Below are 21,239 nucleotides of genomic sequence, written 5' to 3' on the forward strand. Positions count from 1 at the left end.
GAAGCCAGTTGTGCTTCCAAAGCTGTGGCCATGGCAGCGCAGCACTGTGCCAGGACTCCTTCCACCTGCAACGGCAGGGCTGCGCTCGCGAACCGAGAACACCCCAGGTGACAGGCCCTGCTCGGTCCAGAGGGCTCTTCCTAAATTTGGCGCGGTTCACTGACACCCAGCCTCAGGCGAAGGCCACCCTCCCTGGTCAGCCCAAGCCACCCACGGAGCAAACGCTCCATCCATTCGCCTCACGGCAGCCCCACGGCGGCAGCTGGCGCCGCGGGCGACGGGTGCGCAAGCCGTGAGCCATTGCTCATGGATGCATCGGGGGCGTCGGGGTGGGCATGCGGCCCTCCTCGCCCGCCGCCGCCTCGCGCTCCCTCGGCCGGGGCGGAGGCGCTGGTGCCGTGCCGCGGCCCCGCCGGTACCGGCCGCCTGGCTGCCCCGGCACGTCGCCCCCTATAGGCGGGGCGGCCGCGCTGCCCGCACCCCCGAGGTGGCGGCGGCGGGCTCGCCTCCCCCGCGGGGCTCGGCGCAGAGCGCGGGGTGGCGCCGCTGCGAGGCGGCGCGGGGGCGGCGGCGGCGGCTCCGGCTCCCCGGCACCAACCGGAAGCGCGGGGGACGGAGCGGGAGACGCGGTCGCGCCGGTTCCAGCCTCCCTCGGCGGCTCCGGGGTCGGCGCCGCTCGCGTCCCGCCAGCCCGGAGTCCCTCGGGGAAGGTGAGCCGGGCGGCGGGGCAGCGCTGGGGGGCGGCGGTGCGTGTGGCGCTGGGCGGAGGGAGGCGGCGGGGCCCGGCGCGGCCGGGGAGCGGGGCCGGGCCGGGCCGGGCAGTGGGTGTCCCCGCCGGGTTTGACGTTTCCCACCGGCTGAAACAACTTTGGAAGTCCTTGGAGAGGAGGCGCCCGGCCGCCCCGGCGCCCGGCCTGACCTTGCCTCCCTCCGGGGAGCGGCCGACCCCCGCGGGAGGCAGCGGCGCCCACGCGTGGCCGGGCGGTGGGGCGGGGGTCCCGCTCGGCGCCGGCGGGCGGGCCGTGCCTCCCCTGGTCGGGCCGGGTTGTGTCCACCGCGGGGCACCCGGGGGGCGGCCCCACGCGGGAAGGGTGCCGCCAGCCGTTCTCTTCCGAGGTCGCTGGGCGCGGGACGTGGGCGGCCGGGGGCCGCCACCCTCGCCCGCCCCTCCGCTCCTCCGACGGCGCATCAAACACGTTCGCTTTACCTGCACCTGCTGCGTTTTTCTGTTCTGGGCATAAAATCCCTCAGGTTGGGCTTTAAAGTGTGACTTTCCTTCCCCTCCGTTTTTTCCTTTTCCTCCTCATTTTTTAAGTGCACTGGCATTCTTTTTTTTCTACCGTTGCTCAAGTTAGTTCGTTTCCACCAGTATGCCTTTTTTTTTTTTTTTTTTTTTAGCGCGCCTGTGTGTCAGCCATCCATTACCCCTCTATCCAGCATGCTTTGCTGTGAGTTGTAGCGACAGAGCCATCGGGAAAGCCATGGATCATTATTTTTTCTAAATTCCAGAAGCAGAAATAATTTGAAAGCGCTGGATTAACTGGGTCAGTGCCTGAAAACATCATAGCTTTCTGCTGGAGGCATGCGGTTAGATGTTTTCAGGACTTTGCCCTGAAATTGTAAGTCCTCAGAAGGCTTCTTGTTTTATCTATCAGTAATGTGCTTTGCATACCGGTGGCATTGTGTGAATAATGGTAACCCTGGAGAGCCCGGCTCACTGAGGGAGGAGAAGGCAGAAACGCTGACAAAACCAAGGCCCGGATCCTGCAGTTGTGCCTGTGCAAGGACCGAGCGGCTCTACAGGCCAGGGTGCAGGTTTAGCTGCCTTGTCTTTCTTGCGTGTTGTCGCGTGTGTGCCCCTGGCACACATCACTGACGAGTTATAATGTAAGCAAAGCGAGCAGTTCAGGATTTCTCCAAGATAAAATGTTTTCTATTTAAAGTGAAGTCTTTTAAACTCTTCAGACTCTGCCACTGACAGAGCTCGGGTCGAAAATAGTTCTTTTCCTGAAGTACTCAAACTGTTTAGGCTAGGTTGAGCTCTTTTTCCGTACCACTGCTGGTTATATAAATTCAAATAAAATTAGAAATGTTATTAATGGAAGTTATGCAGAATTCTTAGGTTCTGACAAAGGACAGGCTCAAATGTTGTTGCTTCTGTAACTAAGGTAGGCAGAGCCTCATCGTCTGCAGGGCTCCTGCTCAGTCTGAGTAAAAAAGTTGAGTAGTTGAGGGGGTTGTTGACTTTATTTTAACTTATTGGGAGATTAGGATATATTTAATTTGGAGTTGTGCTTGGAGTTTGTTTGCATCTTATCCATCAGCCGTTCATGGTATGATTAAAGGATCTTTTATTTATAAAAACTTTCTGCAGTATCTCTCATAGCTTGATATCACTGTAACTCCTTTTCTGTTTTCTGTTTAGACAAGACAGTGGTTAACAATGTTTTGGCATTTGAGGGATTCTTTTTTTTTTTTTGGTCAGGCTTTTTTTTGTTTAGTTTTGTTTGTTTAAAAGCTAAATAAATATGCTGCTGCAAAAATCCAGGTTGATATGCTCAAGGACTGTAGGCCGTGTTGGAGACAAAGGATGATTTGGGTCTAAAAATGGATGGTCAAAGATCCTGAAAGCAAATGGGCTGTTTTGCCAAATAAGGAAACTTGGCACATTCTGCTGTGTATTTTAAGATAGCACAAGTGTAGTGTGCTACTACTTTATTGGCAATATGTTGGCGGTGTGCCTTCCTGAAAGAAGCACTGAATCCTGCTTCATGGAACCACACAGTGAAGCAAGGGCAGTGAGTTGCATGGTTGTTTCCTTTAATAAATTACAAAGGGTTTTCCTGAAGTAATCGAATAATTAAGCAGCGTCAGGTGCATGTGCAAGATGAGGGATGCAATTTTCAGTTCTGCAGCCACGCACTAAACAAAATATGAGTTGCAGTTACAGTGCAATTTCTGCTAAATTCTTTCCTGCCTCCTGTCTCTAACTCGCAGCTCCCTCAGTGGAAGCTCTCAGTGCTCTGGGAGCAGTAGCTGAGTGACAAATGTTAGGGTCTTCTGGCTCCTACATGGAATAAAGCAGAGAGTTTGGCTTGGCAGCACTTCGCCTACTGCACAGGCTGGTTGGGGGGAGCTGGGAGGTACAAGCGATCATCTTGCGTTCTTCCAGTGTCGCTGTGCTAGGATGCAGGGCAGGGCTGCCTGCAGTGCTGTCAGTTTACAACCTGTCTGCCTGGGTGCTTGGGGGTTCCCTCACCTTGGGCAGGGTCTGGGGGGAGCAGCAGGTGTGGGACCCTAGCACATTTCTGGGGAGGGATCCCCCCCCCACTGGTTACCCCCCCAAAATGCTGTAATCACAACAAGCCAGTGATGGTGGATAGTTTCCTATACTGAGCACTTATTACTGTACTGAACTGAGTTTTGATGTAGCTTAATAGCTTGCTGTAAAGTGACTCTGCATAATAGAGTCCTGACATGTTAAGATACTGATGTTAAATAATAATGCCACATACTAAATACTGCCAAACGTGGCTCAGGTCTGGGTTTTTCTGTGTGAAACAAACAGCTTCAAACAGCATGCTGAAGTTAGTTATTATGAGGAAAAAACACACAGAAGATGGAGGTGGTCTTGCGTGATTACAAGCGTGTGTTAACCATTAGAAATGAAACAGAAGGAGAAAGTTCTGCCCCACGCCCTCCAAGATCCCATAGGAATAATTAAAATAACCAGCAATCGAATTATTTCTTCAAATACCTGTCATTCACTGTCTCTGGACTGTGACATTTTCATTTCATTGAGAGTAAGCAACAAAGTCAGTCAAGGTAGTGTTCCCCACTCTTACATGCCAATAGTGGTTAAACACTCAGAACTGTGTTAGTGGGGAAGGACGGTGCTGACGCTAAACCTGTGTGCTTGCGTGTGGGGGAATTGCTGTCATGCCCCTGGCCCCGAGCCTGGAGACCCTGTTGCAAAGGTCTGCTCTCCTGACTGCAGAAGTGTAAGATGTGAAGAAGTACCACAACTGTGTTGGAACGATTCACTTGTTTTGGATGCATGTGCAAGACGATGGAGTTTAATGAAATCCCCTTTTTTTTTTTTTTTTTTACTTAACTGCTGGTGTAAACTCAGATTGTTAAGTATCTTGCAGCAGGATGACAATTTAATAACTCTGTGGATTTGTCACATGCAGTTGTTACTCTAAACAGTTGTTTTCTCAAACATAACAAAGGGATTGATCAGTCTAATTGTGGATTAACTACCTTGCATCTGAAAACATGGAGTAATATTTAAACAGGTCTGTTCTTTCATCTAGAAGGAGAAAACTCTATACCTAATTTAGGCGGTCATTAATTACAGATCTCTAAATAAAGAGTGTCCCATGTAAATCTCCTCTACTTTCTCTGGAAAAAATAATCTGGAAGAATCTGATGCAAACCAATGAATTATTCTTTAAATTATTTTACGTTATTATATGCTGGTGCCTATAGCATCTGCAGCTGATTGACTGCTGTAGATAAATTTGAGATTGGGAAAGTGTTAAAAGAATGAACAGTAGCTTCTGGAAATGCTTGTGTGCTGGGTGCTGCATGCGATTGTGTAAATGTTAAGGTAAAGTTTTAAGCAGCAAGGAGGATGCATCAGAAAAGTACTTGTATTTATCAAGTGTCTGGTGTGTACGTTGTACCATCCTGAGGTCTGTTTCCTGTGAAATCTTGGAATAACATCTTGTTCTATGCTACCATTACTTTCAGAAATCAAATAATTTACTTGTTTATATGGATGATTTGGTGGTTCTGGGTGAACAGTAATTTAAAATAATTTGACAGCTCTTCAGAACTATTGAATTCAGATAGTGAAGGCCAGAAATATTTGTTTCCTGTCATGTATTTTTCTTTTCACTTGGTTTTCTGTTCCTTCTGCCATCCCAAATGCAACCATCTGTTATCAGCTGTTTGCAGTTTCCTGTTAAATTTATGGTCCAGTCGGTGCATATGTTTTTGCCTATGAGTAACATTACTCTTCTGAATAATTCTGTTGTCGGTAAGGAGATTATTCACTGGAGCGTAATCATCCATGTGCATAAACGTGTGCAGGGCTGTGGCCTTAAATCATGAGGTCCCCAGGTTGAGAAGCTGCCCTGTTTTATTTCTCTATAAAGTGTCACATATGCTTGAGACACCGTGTACACAGCGTTAACTTGGAGCAACTGCTGGAGTAGAGGCAAATGAGTGTTTGTTTCTGAAGACCTGCTCATTAAGCAGCACTGGCAAAGAAGAAAATGGTAAAACTGGCTTCGCTACCCTCCTGATTTGCAGGAGTGACTAGGTTTCCTTTCCCTTGAGCTTTCTCTAAAGAAAATGCGTCTAGGACAGTGCAAAAGATGACTCTGAGATGGCAGGAAATCTAATGACAACAGCGACAAGGTTAACACAAGAACGAAAGGTCAGCGAAGAGTTCAGGCACTTGTGTCGGGGAAGGAGCCAGCAGGATAGTGGATGAATGGACTTTATTTCGTGTCCCATGGGTAACCCCTGCTCTGACTCGCAGAGCTGGGGAAAGAGCATTCACGTTCCCTTACTGAGATCTTTGCAGGCTGGCTGTCAGCGAAAAGGTGTGCTTGAAGCCTGCTCCCTCCTAAATGTGATACCTTTGGTATACGTAGTAAAGTTGTGATGATCTGGTCAGCGCTTGCCTCAAGCATCACCTTATAGGTGAAGAGATGTAAAATGAAGCAGGCAGTTTCAGAAAAGGCTGCATGTTATCCTATGCAATGTGTAGAAAAAATGTTGGTATCTTCATCTCTTATTTGGAGAATAACTGCAACCAAATAGTGCCAGAAATTTCTGGTCAAATGATGTCTCAAAATTTTAATCAGATTAGCTGCACAATCAGGAGAGCCGGGGGGAAGTTATGTCTCTGTGTTTGTTACAGAAGGGATTGGGATGAAGAGGTTTTGGGAGTTGGCAGTGCTAGGTGTATTACAGGTGCATTTCCCAGCCACAGACAACACATAATGTGTGGATTCTATCTCAAAAAGCCCTATGGATTGGGAGTTCCCAGGAGACACGGTATGTTTTGGCACTATAGTTAGACCAGTGTAATTGGAGGTATGATTTTCACCAGCAACCCAAAATCTCTGTGTCTTTTTTTTTTTGTTTGTTTTGGCTTGTTTTATTCAAACCCATCTCTCATTTTATGATAAGTTTACTTTCAGTACTTGCAAGTATAGTGACTTCTGCTGGTAATTAAAACTACTTTGTCTAAACTGGTGAACTTTAATGATCCTCTGGCAGGCTTGCAGATGGTTCTGGAAGGTGCTGTGTCCTGCAGTCCCACTAAAGACTTGAGGCTTCCTGATCTTACACCATTAAAAAAAAGAAATCTAAAATTAGTCATTGTTCATGCATTTAGGTGATAGTGTTTCTTGAAATTCGCTACGGGCATAAGCTTTATCGCTGTGAAATCTCTGAGAAGGACGTTCTGTTCCCCTGGCAGCAGACATGGGATCGTCTCTTGAAATTGCCGACACCAACCTTGGCACAGGCTGCAGAATTTCCTATACTGTAACCCAGATGAATTACCACGTACTTGCGCTTTGTTATAACATGTGAACAGAATTGAGTCACTCGGGAAGAGACATTTACCGTGGCCAGGTTTTTCCACATCTTTGCGTGAAGCACTCCTACCTCGCCCCGAGCGCTGGCAGCATGTGGGGTGCGTGCCAAGGTGCTGCTGCCCGCCTGCCGGAAGGCTGCCTGCCCGGCCGGGGCGGCCAGAGAGCCAGCGTGCCTGGCATGCCTGAGCTCCTAGGCAAGCTCGGAGCGCAGAGCGCACTTCCCGTCCATCGGCGTGCTTCACTTGTGTTGGGGAAGGCAGCGACGTGCCTGCCTTTCACAGAGCTGCTTCCAAGGTGTTCGGGAAACGTCAGTATCGCTCTGGGGAATATTTTTAGTCATTTCTGTCTCCCAGCTGCTCCCAATAGCTCCTGCAAATTATGCAAACATTTCCAGAGCCTGTTGGAGTGCGAGTTCCCAGGCTCTTTTCCTCCTGTGCCCCCATGGATTTTACTGTCCCATGTGTATGGTGACTGATTCTGGTTTTGGGGTGTTTGAGCATGAGTAAGAAAGCCCATAAATCCATGGAGCATATGTATTAACAAAAGCTTTTCTTTTCACAGGTTTTGCTGTGGTATATTTTGTCATTATGAGATGTCGTCTACCAGTGCTTCATTTGTGCAAATTAGATTTGATGACTTGCAGTTTTTTGAGAACTGCGGTGGAGGGAGTTTCGGGAGTGTCTACCGAGCCCGATGGATTTCTCAGGACAAGGAGGTGGCTGTAAAGAAGCTGCTCAAAATAGAAAAAGAGGTAAGAGCTTACTTTTCATTCCCCTTGCTGTGGAAACAAGGACAGAAATTCTTTTCTAGTGTCTTCCATCCTCTAGCTAATTGAGGCAAACTGCCCTGGGCTTTTTGTTAATTACAAAACCCCATAACTGGATGATGCTACAGTAAAGGCATACTGAGGACGTCCCAGCAGAGGGTGTTTCTGACTTAAAGCATTATTGTTTTGCTGTTTACTGTTCTCCCCCACTTTTCTTGTTTAGCAGCTCCTCTCTGCTGTGGCCCTGAGGAGGAGAGCTAGCTGCACCTGTGGGGCTAGTAATTTCCCTTTGATATACTGCTGGGCACGTTGCTAGATAAGAAGAGCTAGTGGTCATTCTCTTTGCCTGGTTCTGTTTTCTCCTCTTTACATCTGGTCCCTTAAGTGCTATGGTTTTTGTCTGTATGTTCACTATAGGCTTAGTGTGTGCTGCTTGGTGTCATCTCTTCCATGCCTGCTGCAGGTTTTGATCTGGGGCTCTACTAGCTCCGAGTTAGTCATAGCTGCACTTTGGCTTGGTCTCATCTTGCAGAGACGTTTAAGCCTAACTGTTCTACCAGTCAGCTTCTCTCGTGGCATCCTGTGCATCTGGAAAGGCAGACAGGTCCTTGGCAATCCTGTGCGAAAAGGCAGAATTAACTTAACTGCACCTTTACCAACTAAGGTTGGTTTGATTTTTTAATTTTTTATTTTTTTTTTTAAAAAGACTTCTAGGTTTACCTAAAAATCCTCCTGACCCTCAGCTTTGTACCGTCCCAGCAGAGACACAGGGTATGTGGTTGTCACAGTGCTCCAATGTGGCTGTTGATTGGATCAACAATCACTGATGCAGCAGTGAGGACACACTGGTGTAGTGATGGACAGCACAAGTTACTGGACTTCTGTTCTAGCATGACTATATCTAACTTGTATACAACATCCTCAGAGTATTTTAGGAAGACAGTTATAAGCTGGAGGACAGCAGAGCACTGCTACGAATAATATGCTTAGTAAATAATCAGACACCAAAGTTCACCCACTGCTGCAGCAGCCGAGTTAGCGTGATTACATCATGCTTAGTGATGTGATAAGCATGTTTGATCATGATTAAGCAAGTTGCTGTCTGAAATAATGTGGAAGGATCTCATGATTTTTCCAGGATGGTCGGAGATGCACACCTTCTGTCCAGTGTCAGTTTGTACTGTTCTCTTTATTTCTACTACTTGTTAATATCAGAAGATATACAAAGACAAGTAAAATCGGTGCTATGCAGTGTCAGTAATGCGCGCCTTAAAAATCAACTGGCTGGTAGATCTCGGTAGTGGTCAGTGAAGTATCTTTACTGAATAGGTGTATTTCTGGTGGGATTACACAAGAGTCTGTGCTAGAACTGTTACTAGATACTTCAAGCATTTTTGAAAGGAAAATTAAAAACAATATTACTACATCTTGTGATGGCATAAACCTTAGTGGAATGGGAAATAACGGAGAAAGTAGGACAGTCATATATTTCTTGACACAGTTGGACCATTCAACAAAAATATTTTTTTTAAACAGCCAAATACAGTGTTCAGCCTGTAGTAACGAGGAACACAGGTTGTACGCTAGGAAAAGGAAACCATATGCTGGAAAGAATTTAGTATAATTTAAGGGTTTATTTAGGGACTAATGAAGTCTTGCAGCTCATTAAGAGCTCATATCATGGTGGTGTTAGGCAAATTAGGTTAATGCCCTTGCATGTCCAAATGAGGATCAAGTCATTTGTAAGAACCAGGCATGCTTTATCTTGGTATGTGGCACTAGGGAAAGGGGTGTTAGGCAGTAGGTGCAGACCTGTTTCTGTTGTGTTTAAAAGAATGTAAACAAACTGGAGGGGCAACCCAAGGTGGACTGCAAAGGACACTCAAGGAGTGGAAAGTAGGGGCACTGTGGGGGTGTGTGTGTTGGAAGGGCGTGATGGACGTCATCCATCAGGATGACTTGACAGAAGGGGAACAAGTGCCTTCCAGCACAAAATTATTTCTTTTCCTTCAGACTGGTCATCTTTTGCAGCTTAAGCTGACAATATAGGCTATAGTTGGGAGCAGCTTGGTGTGGGCACCTTCTCTTGAAAGTTTTCTGGGGAGGCAGCAGAGAGGCAAGTGGTGATGCCTCAAGCCTAGCAAGTTTTGCCAGAACTTGTCTGTCAAAAACCCTGGAGAATTAAAAAATAAGAGCTTTTTACAAAAATTGCATTTCATATGGAGAAAGTGCTGGGCTTGTTTAATCTAGTGCAGAAAGTTATTACAGGAGCTAATGGTTGCAGTCTGAAGCCAGACAAATTAGAGTGGGAAATAAAACACAAATTATAAGCAGTGAGGATGAGTAACTCTTGGAGCGGACTACAAAGGGAAGGAGCAAAGATGGAGAATCCTTTCCATCTCTCCATGTCTTCACATTGAGATGACTTTTTGGACAATTGTTTTTGTCAAGTTGCTGAGCTCAACACAAGAGCAGCTTGCTGAAGCATAGTGGCCTGTGATGTACTGGAGGCCAACCTTGGTGGCCTAAAGGTTTTTTCTGACCCTAATGGCTGTTAGTCTGTTTACATACATAGTATGCAGTATGTTTATCTGTAGTGACAATAATGAACGTCTGTGACTGAACTGTGCTGAGAGTCATTGAGGGTCAATGGCTTTTCTGATAGCAATAGAAGAATAACTTGCCGTAACTGTAATGTATCTGTGTTTAGTACATATTTGGATGGTTTGCATTTAGCCCAGAAAACTAATTGTTACCCTTTCTGGTTTATTTGAAAGGAAGTGTCCTTTTAACTTCATGACTGATTTTCTTGTATTTCTGTTAACTGCTGCCAATAATCCATAACAACTGATTAAAGACAAATCAGAGTAGAGTTGGGAAAAGCTTGCTCAGAGGAATTTTGTGCTAGCTGAGTCCAAGGGCACAAGCCAAGTCAATAGAGCTGTGGTATCATTCTGCAAATATGTTGTATCTGTGTTTCATTTTATTAAACAAGCCAATAAAAACCAGCAAAGATCTCAAAGGCTTTATATTAGCCAAGCGGCTAACAAGTTCTAACATGTGAAACAAAGCAATTTTTGTTCCAGTATATAGCAGTGCATCATACTAAAGTATGTGGTCAGAAAAACTTATAAGTATTTGGAAGGGTGTTGCTCAGGCAGATTTCTTCAAAACTCTTTAAAATTTGAGAAGAGGGGAGACCTCTGCAACCATTAACTTTTTATAAACAGGCAGTAAAATGTGACTGTACAGGAAGAGGTGTGTTTACGTGAATAAAATACAGCTAAATACAGCTAACTAGGTGTGCTGAGAAAAATAAATATGCTGCAAGGCCTTGATTAGAGTATCTGGTCTGAAACTCTGGACAAGACTTCTGCTGATTAAGTAAACCATAGACGTGTCTTTTGAGTGATCAAATAACAGCAAAAACAAAATTTAATTGCCGTTTTACTATCTAGTCCAAGCACTTTTAGCAGTTTTAGGTTTTAAGCATGGGATAGATAGGAGTTCCTTGTGGATGTTCTAGGGGAAATCAGACTATCAGTGTGATGTTTATGATGCATGTGGGGGGAGTAGAAATGCCTCCTGTAGTAGGATGTGTACTTGCTCCTTTTGCCCTAAGTGATAATTATGTGCATTCATTGAAGAAAATCACACACCTACTACTCAGGAAGTTATTTGGTACTTTTGTGAATGATTCATATGAATTATTGGATAGTTTGGCTCCTACTGAAATGGATGGGAGAGATTGGGCCCAAAGGCCTAATTCTGCAAATTGCTAGCAGTTATTTTGCAGCCGCTATCTTGAGCAGGTAGCTGCTGGAGTGAAATGTTACAACCTGTTGTTTTATGCCTTGCCATGTTAGCTTTTCACTGAATAGCACTCACCTCCTTTGATTGTCTGTACATCTTTGGAGTTCACCTGGTATTTGTCACTGCTTTCGAAGGCTCAGCTTTTGGTGGCTGTTTTTTGGCATCTGGCATCTGATCTGGATTGTGGTTCTCCACTGGGAGATTTATTACTGCTGGAATTTTACTGGAAATTTGAATTTAATTTTAACGTCGCTGCTCTTTGGAAGTACTCCATGATCCATGTACCACCTCCAAGCTATTGATGGGCAGCATTACTGCGTCTGATTTGCTTGCTTCAGCTGTTACAACCAGGGTACTTAGGTACAAGATTGTTTTGTTTCATGCAGTACAGCTGCTCCTGGATTCCTTCAAAATACTGGTGGTGGTCTGTGCAAACTACAGGAGAGTGGTGGAAAAAAAACCCAGTAGAATGTAACTGTAATCTTACTGGGAAATACTTCTGGTGAACTAACAGAACTTGCGGATAAAAGACATTAAATTGAGTAGGATTAACTGTGCATGCTTGTTCAGTCATGTGTGTGCAATGCTTTTGAGTTTTATGAGAGTCAAAAATAAAAGCATGTTTTTACTAGTTTTGATGCCATATTGCTGGAAATTAATTTTATATTGTCAGGTTTTCTTGCATGTTAACATGTACAATAAGCTTTAGGGGATCTTTTCATGCTTCATAAAACTTTTCATATGGAATAAATGCAGCTTGTTCACTTTTTTTATTTTATGATCCACTTCTGGAAGGAACTGTCAGAAAACATGGATTGTGCCTGCAGCTTCTGAAGGGGATAAGTGTAACCACATGCATGTCACTGGGATTACCTCACTCATTTTTGTAGTCCTAGAAGAGAACATGTGGTAATTTTAATGTGGGTCATAAGAGTAAGGACTGGGAATAACTTTCAAGAGTAACAAGAGAAAAACAACTGAGTAAAACAGAGCAAAACAAACGAAACCAAACTGAAATTGATAGCCCTGAGAGGACTAAAAATAGTAGATGTTTTTGCTTGGGGTTTATAGCTGGTATGGGTGCTTGGGTGTCAGCCTGGAATGACTCTCTACACTGGGACCTGGCTGTAATGAAGGGCAGTTTTGATGCTGCTTTTTATTATTTTATTAGCTCTTTCTAGGAGCTCCTACCCCCTTACTCCTCTTATGTCTGAGTCAGCAAGTGCTGCAAGTGGTTCAAGGTGACATCTGCCAGGAAATGCCTGGGTTTACCTGGTTCCAGCTTGGAGCAGAGGGAAGACAAAGCCTGTGTTTCCAACTCAAGATTCTATGGTGCAGGTGCTATTGCTAATGAACAGTGAAAGAGGGCTTAAAATGTATGCTATATAAAGGTACATAAGGTGTATATGAACTTTCTAGAGATATATGTACCTATATTGGAAAATTACAGAGTTCACGGAAATTACAGAGTTCACAAAAAAAGGAAGGTTGTATATCCCTAGAGAAAGTGATCACATGGGAACCCTTCCAGCCCCATATAATTTTTAAAGAAATACTGCTGTATCTTGTTAACAGCTAAAAGGAAATAAAACTGTATTTATTATGCCAAAAGGGGTGTCTTAAAATGTCTTTGTTTCTGTTTTACAGAGTGGTTATTTTGCAGGGTTTTCTGTTTCTTTCATATATATATATATATGTGTGTGTGTGTGTGTATATATATATACGTAAAAAGGAAATGGTTTAGAGCACTCCTCCTGGTGCTGACTAGTGTATTTCCAAAAGGTATCAGGATGATACTCGGTACCCTTTCTAGACTGTGGAAGTTGTCAAAATGGATTTGGATGTTCCAGCTGTTATATATTCTGTATCTTGCAGAATAAATAATTTTGGATAGGACAGATTTCTGCAATAAATCTCTGACTGCTTTTGAGTTTGCCCTACTCTTGCCTTCCATTCAAGGGATTTTTTTCTGGAGGACTTTATTTTGTAAATGAATATCATGTTTTCAGGTGTCAAAAAAGTCACCGCATCAGATTTGCTTAGTGGGTGCTTTGGATAAGACTGTGTTGTAAGTGTTGAGCAGCGTATTTGTTGCAACCAAGATGATATCAAAACCCCATTGGTATTTGGAAGATACTGGTATAAAGAAAGATGATGTAGCATTGCCAGAATGCAATTATTCTTAGGAAGAAGTGTCTTTGTTTTCATTTTGTATGTTTTAAGAAGAAACTTCATTCCTCTGTGTCTCTGCTCCCCAGAACAATCTCAGAAACATAATAATCCAGGCACAGAAAAGTATTTGTCTGTATTTTGCTACATTTTGTAGTGGATTTTTTTTTTACTTGGGTATTTAAACATTTTTATACCAAGGTTTTCATTAGATGAGTACAGTCTTTCAGAGTTGCTTCATGTAAATAATGAGTATTTGTGGTACAAGTTGTATGGCTTACTGAGGTTTTTTGATCAGCTTAATTTGAGGTTCTTACTTACACAGGCTTGTGTATACACTCTTCATTCTTTTAAATCAAGCCAGTTTTGGCTTAATTTTATGTAGACATCAGCTTCAGTGGAACTGGCATGTCAGGGCCCAGACCGGCAATCTGTGGCTTCAAAAGTTATTTTGGGTCAGTTGAGACATGGTGACTGTCAGTGTTGTTATCTTAGCTTGCAATAAATGGAAAACAATTTCACAAGTTCTAAAAATCTTGCTGTAGCCATATTTATGAAGTTACTGTGTCCCTTTTTTTAATCAGCTAAACCACCAGATTTTGTACTGGAATTGTAAAGGATTAAGTACATGTGTCCTTCTGTTGACTGGTGGGCAGCTTTGGGCAGTTACTACATAAACAAATTTGATATACAGGTAAATTAATAAGCTAAGATGCACCAGATTTGTCTATTGCTTCTTTTTGCTTGACTCTCTTGAATAGCCCTAAATTTTGTCAGCATGAAGCAAAATTACCTTGCGTGTGCTGCTGGTCAGGAATACATGTACCGTTGCCATAGGTTGGTTGAGGCACAGGAACTTAGCATGTGCCTGATCCCTGGGTTAGGAATATCTCTGTGCGGTTTGGGCCCTTTTACTTCAATTATCTTTAATTTTGTTTTTATCAGAAGGTGCAACATCTGCAGGTAAAAAAAATTGATGCTAGTTTCCTACAAGTTATGAATAAAATGTTTAGAATAGGGAGAAAATCTGTCTCTGATTATTTAGAAAGCACTCTTTCTTATTCTTTTTGCTGGCCACAATATGCAGCCTGTTAGGATATTATTAAATATTCTTTAGTTTCATAATCAGTTTAAGTCCATCATATACTGTCTTAAAAATTATTCTGTCAATCTGCTGTAAATTTTTGTTCAGCAGTGGGTTGCTCAAGTTGCCAGTAGAAACGTAGCTGGAATTAAGGATATTTTTCCTAGTTTCTTTCTATTTTTTAATTTTATTTTGCCCTAGATGTGTTTCTCCCTTTTCTGTTTTCTTTTTGCATGGGTCCAGTTATTATTTATAATTTGGAGGAGTGGTTGTGTTGCTTATTTCTCCATGCCAGCAACCCTTGACATCAGACGGTGGCTCTTTTGTTTCCCCTCCCACGACATTCTCTGACCCCAAGCTTCTGTTGAAGTGATCAACTGCAGAATGGTATTTTTAGATGTTTAAGCCATCTTGAAACTTTACTGTAGAAATGTCATGGATATGGAGGAGATCCTTTTCTCTCAAGGTGGTGTTTTAGGCTCTTGCAGGCTCAAGCAGTTGAGGGTTGGTTCAAGTTAGTCTTATCTCTACATTTATCCAACTATATAGTTTTCTTAAAACAAGGTTACAGTACAAAAACACATGGCAGGTGAGATCTAGTGGTAACTTCAGAGTAGTGTAAGTGATTGCATGCTTGAGTCTGGAGTGTTTTGAGGGACAGCTGACAATTTAAATGTCTGTGACCTGCATTCAAATCTGTTGGTGTTGCAGTCCCTGGGGACTCTAATTAAATAACTTGCACTCACTGCAGCGCATGGAATGACAAATCCTTGTGTCTGATAATACCAAAGTTGCTGTTGAGGTGTGCGGAAGTATTGTTTGAATCTAACACAGTTTCTGGCTTGTTGCACACTATGTGATGGTTCAGAAGAAGTCAGGGATCTGTGCTGGTAGTTGATGTGACTGGAGGCTGTTTTTCACATGTATATTCAAAGCTGAGCATGAGGCCCACAGCCTTTGGTTGGGGACCCCAAACTACCTGCCACACACGTGGTAGCAGTGGAATTTTGAACATGGTTTGTTCTTTTAAGAGGGCAGTAAAAGAGTTGATAGGACTAGACATGCCCTCCTTTACTTGCCTGTTGGTTTGGTTTTTTTTTGTTCCTTAATTTTTGGCCAGCTGCACATGAGTTGTATAGGGGTCTGGGGCACAAGTTTTCATTGAAAACAAAGTTGAACAAAAAATATATAAAAATATATCTTAACTTTAAGGGAAGCATCAAAATCAGTCTTTTTAATTGTAATGATGCAACTAAGACTGTAAAAGTTATTTCACATATACCTATTGCCACTTATTAAGGTGCTGATAGAGAAGGTTTCCTTTTTAAGAGGACGATATAAACAGTCACAAGGAAACATTCAGACCTGTTTATGTTAGCTGGAGGCTGCAGAGGAGCCCAGAGAACAACTTCAGCATTAACTCTTTCTCTCATATTCAATTAATTGTGCTAACACACTGGGGAGATGAGGCCAGTAAGAGAAAATATGGTGCTGCTTTTCTCATCCAGCTGCCCCAGAATTGCTCTGTTTGTCTTAAAGGTGTTTCATCTGTTACAGTTTAGCTGCTGAGGAAGAATCCTATTTGCAAATAGGATTCTTTGTAACGTTTAGTAAATCTTCATTTGTAACGTTTAGTGAATCTCCTTCTGTGTAACTTCTATTTGCGAAAGCCAGCTCCACTGGCACACTGGGTGAGACGAGTAATGGTGACCGTCTCTGTGCCTCCTCCATGCCCTCTGCAGCTCAGCGGGCTGATGCCCTGGGAGCCGGGCAGCCTTTTGCACACAGGAGGGGCCCCCCTACAGCTGCACCTCCTCGGTGAAGTAGTGCCTGGCCCCAGGATGTCACTGAAAGGGGACAGTGCCACACGTCTTCCTCTTCTGCCTCTATATGCTCATTTATTTTACTTCAAAACTTCTGAAAATTGAGGTTCCTTATAGCTAAATGTTGAAAATGGGAGAGAAAAATTCATGTCATGACACACACCTGACCAAATAGCTGTGGTTTTTGTGTATCGGGCACGTGAGTTTCCAATAGCCACGTCGAAAGTGAGCCTGGTTTGTAAAAACCCTTGAGCTGCTGTAGGAGAAGGGAGGAAGCTAGTGGTAGACACAAAAAGACAACATGCAGTTACTTTGTACCAAGCTCATCTTTGGAAGGTGGTAAAACGGAAAAGGCAGGCGTGCAGGCTGGGTGGGCGTCAGCTTTTCAGCGAAAACTGTGGCGCTCTGCACATTTTTATCTGGCAGAAGCAGAATAGGGGAGGTGAGTAGGTTGTTGTTCTGGGAGCTTGTTAAAATAGTCTAGTTGCTGCACCCTTGAGTGACATTTTCCAAAAGGATCTCTTTTCCTCTTCTTTGGAAGAATTGCAGAACAGAGAAAATATAGTGCATGCCTGCGTGCAGTTAGAGAGGGAAAACAGAGATCACATTTTGCCTAATTGTTTAATAGCCTTAATTTCAGTAATGTCAGATGCATTTGAGGCAATCCTATCCAAGATGATGGCTTATAAGCAGTGATTGGTAGTTTTCATTTTTGGTGAATGCTGTACTTTTAATCTCCTAAACCAAGGAAAAAGGTTTTACTTTGACCTCTTCGCAATGTGTCTGTGTGTACTGAGGTGCTGCATTTGATATAAAAACGTAGCAACAGATGGGAAAAATTCAGAGCTTTTGAATTGCTCTTCCTTTTGCATATCGCTTGCTAGCACCCCCGTAAGAGTTTGCGAGGGCCCTAAATTCAACTACAAGATCCACTTATTAGGACCACACATCTTGGAGTTCTGCTCTTAAAGTCTGCTTTTTTGGTTTTTTGTGTATTTGTACTGAAGTTTATATTGTAAAGTTTTCTCTCCAAGCCAGTGTCTCATCTGTCCTGTGCAGATGTTGGTAGTACTGTGGTTTCTGGTGCTGTGTCCCAAATGGTTTACTCTGTTCCCATTGCAAAGCACTTCCCTGTTAGCACTGCAATTCTGGAGGGTGTCCTGAGTGTGATTTTTTTTTTTTTTTTTTTTTTTTTTTGTCACTGACTGGGAAGAAAGCTCAGTCCTCCTAGGGTAAACAAGCACACTGTTGTTACTTAATAAATTTGAAATCTGCAGTATGAAACCTCCTGCCTTTTCATTACTGTTGCAATGGACTGCTGTAATGCACTGTTTCATACTGTCACAGAGATGAACGTGGAGTAACAGCGCTAACAGGGTGCCTGGCTCAAGAAATTCAGGGCAAGTGACACTTCATTCTGTCCTGACACTGGCATCGGCTGTTAGCTCTAGTGACATGATCATTGCCTTGAAACCATGACCTGAGTTCCCTTTTTGGGAAAGAAGAAGCCCACTGACCCATTTCAAAGACCAGGGCAGCTGCTTTGTCTTTTAAAATCTATATTTCTGCCTTTTTGCTTGGTCAGTGTTTAGTACCATTAAAAAAGTAAACGTGACATGGGACTGAGATCCTGCAGCTAGAGCTTCTTTATAATTACATATTCAGTGACAACCGTACAAAGGAAAATAAGAGTCCCTTTTCCTTCATGTACCATATTTCAGTTTTCCCTTAGGTTTAAATTGGCATTTTGGACTATGTTCACTGGAGCCACTGAAGAGCTTATCAGAAAAGGAAGGAAACAGAGGGAGGGAAAGAAAGATAGATTTCCAAATGACAACCTTTTGAATAGTCCAAGTTCAATCCCTAAAACAAAAAGTGGAATCTTTTTTTTTTTCTAAATAATGTGCTCTACAGTCTCGCCTCTCATCTTGAGAAACATGAAAGAGCAAGTAAAAGAGATGACCCAAATCACAGAGTTCCTTTGAAAGAAGAAATTCAGCTGTTTTGAACACTTACAATCAAAGGAAGTGGTTTCCCTAATTACATGAACTATGTGAAAGCTCTCAGAATAGCTCTTCCACCCCAGGATTCCTTGTACTTTAGAAGTTTGCATAAAAGCTCACATGGAGAATCAGATGCAAAGTGTTTGATTCAAATTTTATTAGGCAGAAGTGAGCATACGTTCATTTCTCTGGGTTTGACAGCTGGTTGGGTTTGGACCGCAAGCCTGGGTTTGATGGATTTCAGTCCTATACTTTAAAATCTTTCACTGTTTAGGTTCTCTGGTGAGACACCCCTTTCAAGAGAAAAGTGGAAATGAAAAAATAAAGAAGGGATAGAAGGGTCCCCTTGTGAGCTTTCAGTTGATGATTCTTCACCCTGCTTAGGCTGTTCATCACTGTGAAAACCCATTCCTGTACACAGCTTCTAAAAGAATGAGGAATTTTACTTCCTCTCATTTTAAAGAAGCTATATATCTTAAAATACATACCCGGAAGAATTGAGATCTGAATTCTAGAACTTCAGTATTATTCTAGCACCACCATTTACTTCAACCCATCAAAATTCTGAATTCAGTAGAGACCGAACAAAAAAAAAAGCAATATTTTCAGAAGGCTGTTACACCTTGTGCTTTGTTTTTGTGCATACACAATAATAAAGGTATGTTAGTCTAAACTAAACGGTGAGGACATGTGAAAAGGTGCAGGACACTTCTAAAGGCTTAAGATCTCTGTTCCTCAAGATTTCCTTTTCAGAAAAACAGTTTTGCCTTTTTGGTGGTTTGGGAGTAATGGGAGCAAGCAAAAGAGGACTTGAATCAATGACAAGATAATTTTCGAATGTAGGCACTTAAAGTTAGATGCATCATTGACCCAACTGAAATGCTCAGTTTTCTCCAAATTTTGGCAGAGTATAATTTTATTTTTGCATTGTAGAAAATGTCTTTATTTCTCAAACAGTTTATTAGCTAAAAATGTAGTTAGATTTTTAGCAAGAGTTATGAGTATTTGTCACAAAATTGTCTGCCCTGAAAGTGCTAAAGATAGTTTAGCTAGGTAAAGATTAGATACCTAAAAATAATGCTTCCTTTCCAAACCATGTCTGAAACTAACAACAATGTGCTGTCCCTGAGGATACAATATGGAATAATTAATAGTTGAACTACTAATAAATAATATTTGCAAGGCTTGCAATAATATGCAAGACCATCACACTTGCTCTGCACAACAGTAATCTCCAGATGGTCTGATATTCTCCACTCAGAGCCAACTACAGTAATTATATCCAGATTTGATAAAAGCAGAGATAATTGATGAAATTGGCCTTGAGGAGAAATCTTGAAGCCCTCCAAACTGCAACAATTCAAACTCAAGAAGGAAAAAAGGCAGGGTTATGACTGCCTTCCGGATATATAGGACCAGCCAAACCCTCTTTATAGTAACACTGAATACTAATAACAAGATGATCGCTACTTGAAGAAAAGAAGAAATGTTTCTCTGGGTGCTTTTTTTTCCTGCCAGTACTCCATCTTTCTTATAACAGAGTTAGCCTTCCTAAGCTCCATTTCTTTTTTTTCCAGGCAGAAGGAAGGACTTGCCCTGGAATCAGGGAATTGTGTCCTAGAAGTGAACACCCTCAGCAGGCCAGTGGTGTTGCAAGTAAAGTGCACAGCACAGTAGTGGCACATGTGGAAAGAAAGGGGAAGTGTCATGTAGCCATGCAGCACTCCCACAGGGTGGGAAAGAGTTCTGGCTGTGCCCTCTAAGGAGATGTGTCTCGGGCAGCGAAGCTTTGTGAACACTATTGCTAGAGGATTATTTTGCTTGGACAAAGGAGAATGCTTAAAGTCATCCCAGCCTTGCTTGACCTGAAGGTGGCATGGAAAATTACATTTGCTCATGTATGATCCTTGAGGAGAGTTGATTCCTCCCTATATGAACATCAGAATAGTCCTTAGATAAGCTTTTGCATACCTCTGGCATTGGAAAATGAGAAGCTGTGGTATATGTGACGCTGTTACTCTTCCACACCAAAGGTTTGCAGGTGCACAGGTTTGAATGCGCTCTGTGCCACCAAAATAGCACAAAGCTCCTGGGCCCTGGATCCAGCTTGTGAGCTTTCATTGCAATGAAATTCACCGATCTAATCCTTGTGTACTCAAAGCAGAAATCAAGCAGTAATCATGTGAGGACTATGGACGCTGCTAGAATAGGAAGGGAGATGGCAATTATTTTTGCTGTGCCTAGATTCAGACTAGAATTGTCATTAGCTGCAGCATGTTGCCTCCTCTTTGGCTTTTCAGGTACAGCCCATAGGAAAGAGGTTTCATTGGTACGCTGCACAGCGTGACCCTGGTCCTGAAGTTCCTGTGGGCTCATGTAATGCGTTGTTCCCACTTCCTCTTTGCTGTTTCATTTTCTGCAGGTCCTCGGGACACACAGTGCAGGGTGATGGAGGAAGTAGTGCAAGTCAATTGTTTTGTAATCACAAAATAGATTTCCATTTTCTATCTGGCCTTGTAAATGTTCATAATCCCCTATTAGGGTATGTGTGTGGTATTTATTCCCCTCGTATTTACTTCTGATGTGCCTGGAATTTTTTTGTTAATATGATGAAAGAGAAAACTCAAAGTCTAAAGGTGCAGTTTACTTGTGTGGAAGTAAGAACTGAAAAATGGAGAAATGCCAGAGCTGAATGTGGTTGCAAGATGTTCTTTTCCTTTGCATCTTTACCCTAAAATGTGTTGTGGTTACATTGTGGAGTATTATTGCAGTACTGTTATTTTTGCATTCAACTGTCTTCTATTTATCACTTTTTCCTACATCTGTACTCTTTTAGAAATGTTGATCTGCTCTTATATGTGAGTTAGAGTGGTTCTCAGAAACAATTTGTATGTGTTGGAGAATGAGAATTAATGGCATGTGGGATGCTGTGGTTTTTCCACTTTTCCAAATCTCCCCAGA

The 21,239-nt window shown here is 43.0% G+C and overlaps 1 protein-coding gene across 4 annotated transcripts in view; it reads left to right on the plus strand.

Annotated features, from left to right (window-relative positions):
• Positions 1-577: 577 nt before the first annotated feature.
• The window catches only part of MAP3K20 (mitogen-activated protein kinase kinase kinase 20), a 94,530-nt gene continuing 73,868 nt past the window's right edge, over positions 578-21,239 (plus strand). For 2 of the 4 annotated variants that reach the window (XM_064451618.1, XM_064451619.1), the window contains exons 1-2: positions 578-710; positions 7,182-7,371. In XM_064451618.1, coding sequence (XP_064307688.1) covers positions 7,213-7,371 — 159 coding nt within the window. In that variant the 5' untranslated portion in view covers positions 578-710; positions 7,182-7,212. Of the gene's footprint in view, positions 711-1,398; positions 1,620-7,063; positions 7,083-7,181; positions 7,372-21,239 lie in introns of those variants that run through there. The other 2 variants (XM_064451616.1, XM_064451617.1) reach the window with 2 other exon arrangements.

This window comes from Phalacrocorax carbo, chromosome 5 (assembly GCF_963921805.1).
Source record: "Phalacrocorax carbo chromosome 5, bPhaCar2.1, whole genome shotgun sequence".
Lineage (NCBI taxonomy): Eukaryota > Metazoa > Chordata > Aves > Suliformes > Phalacrocoracidae > Phalacrocorax > Phalacrocorax carbo.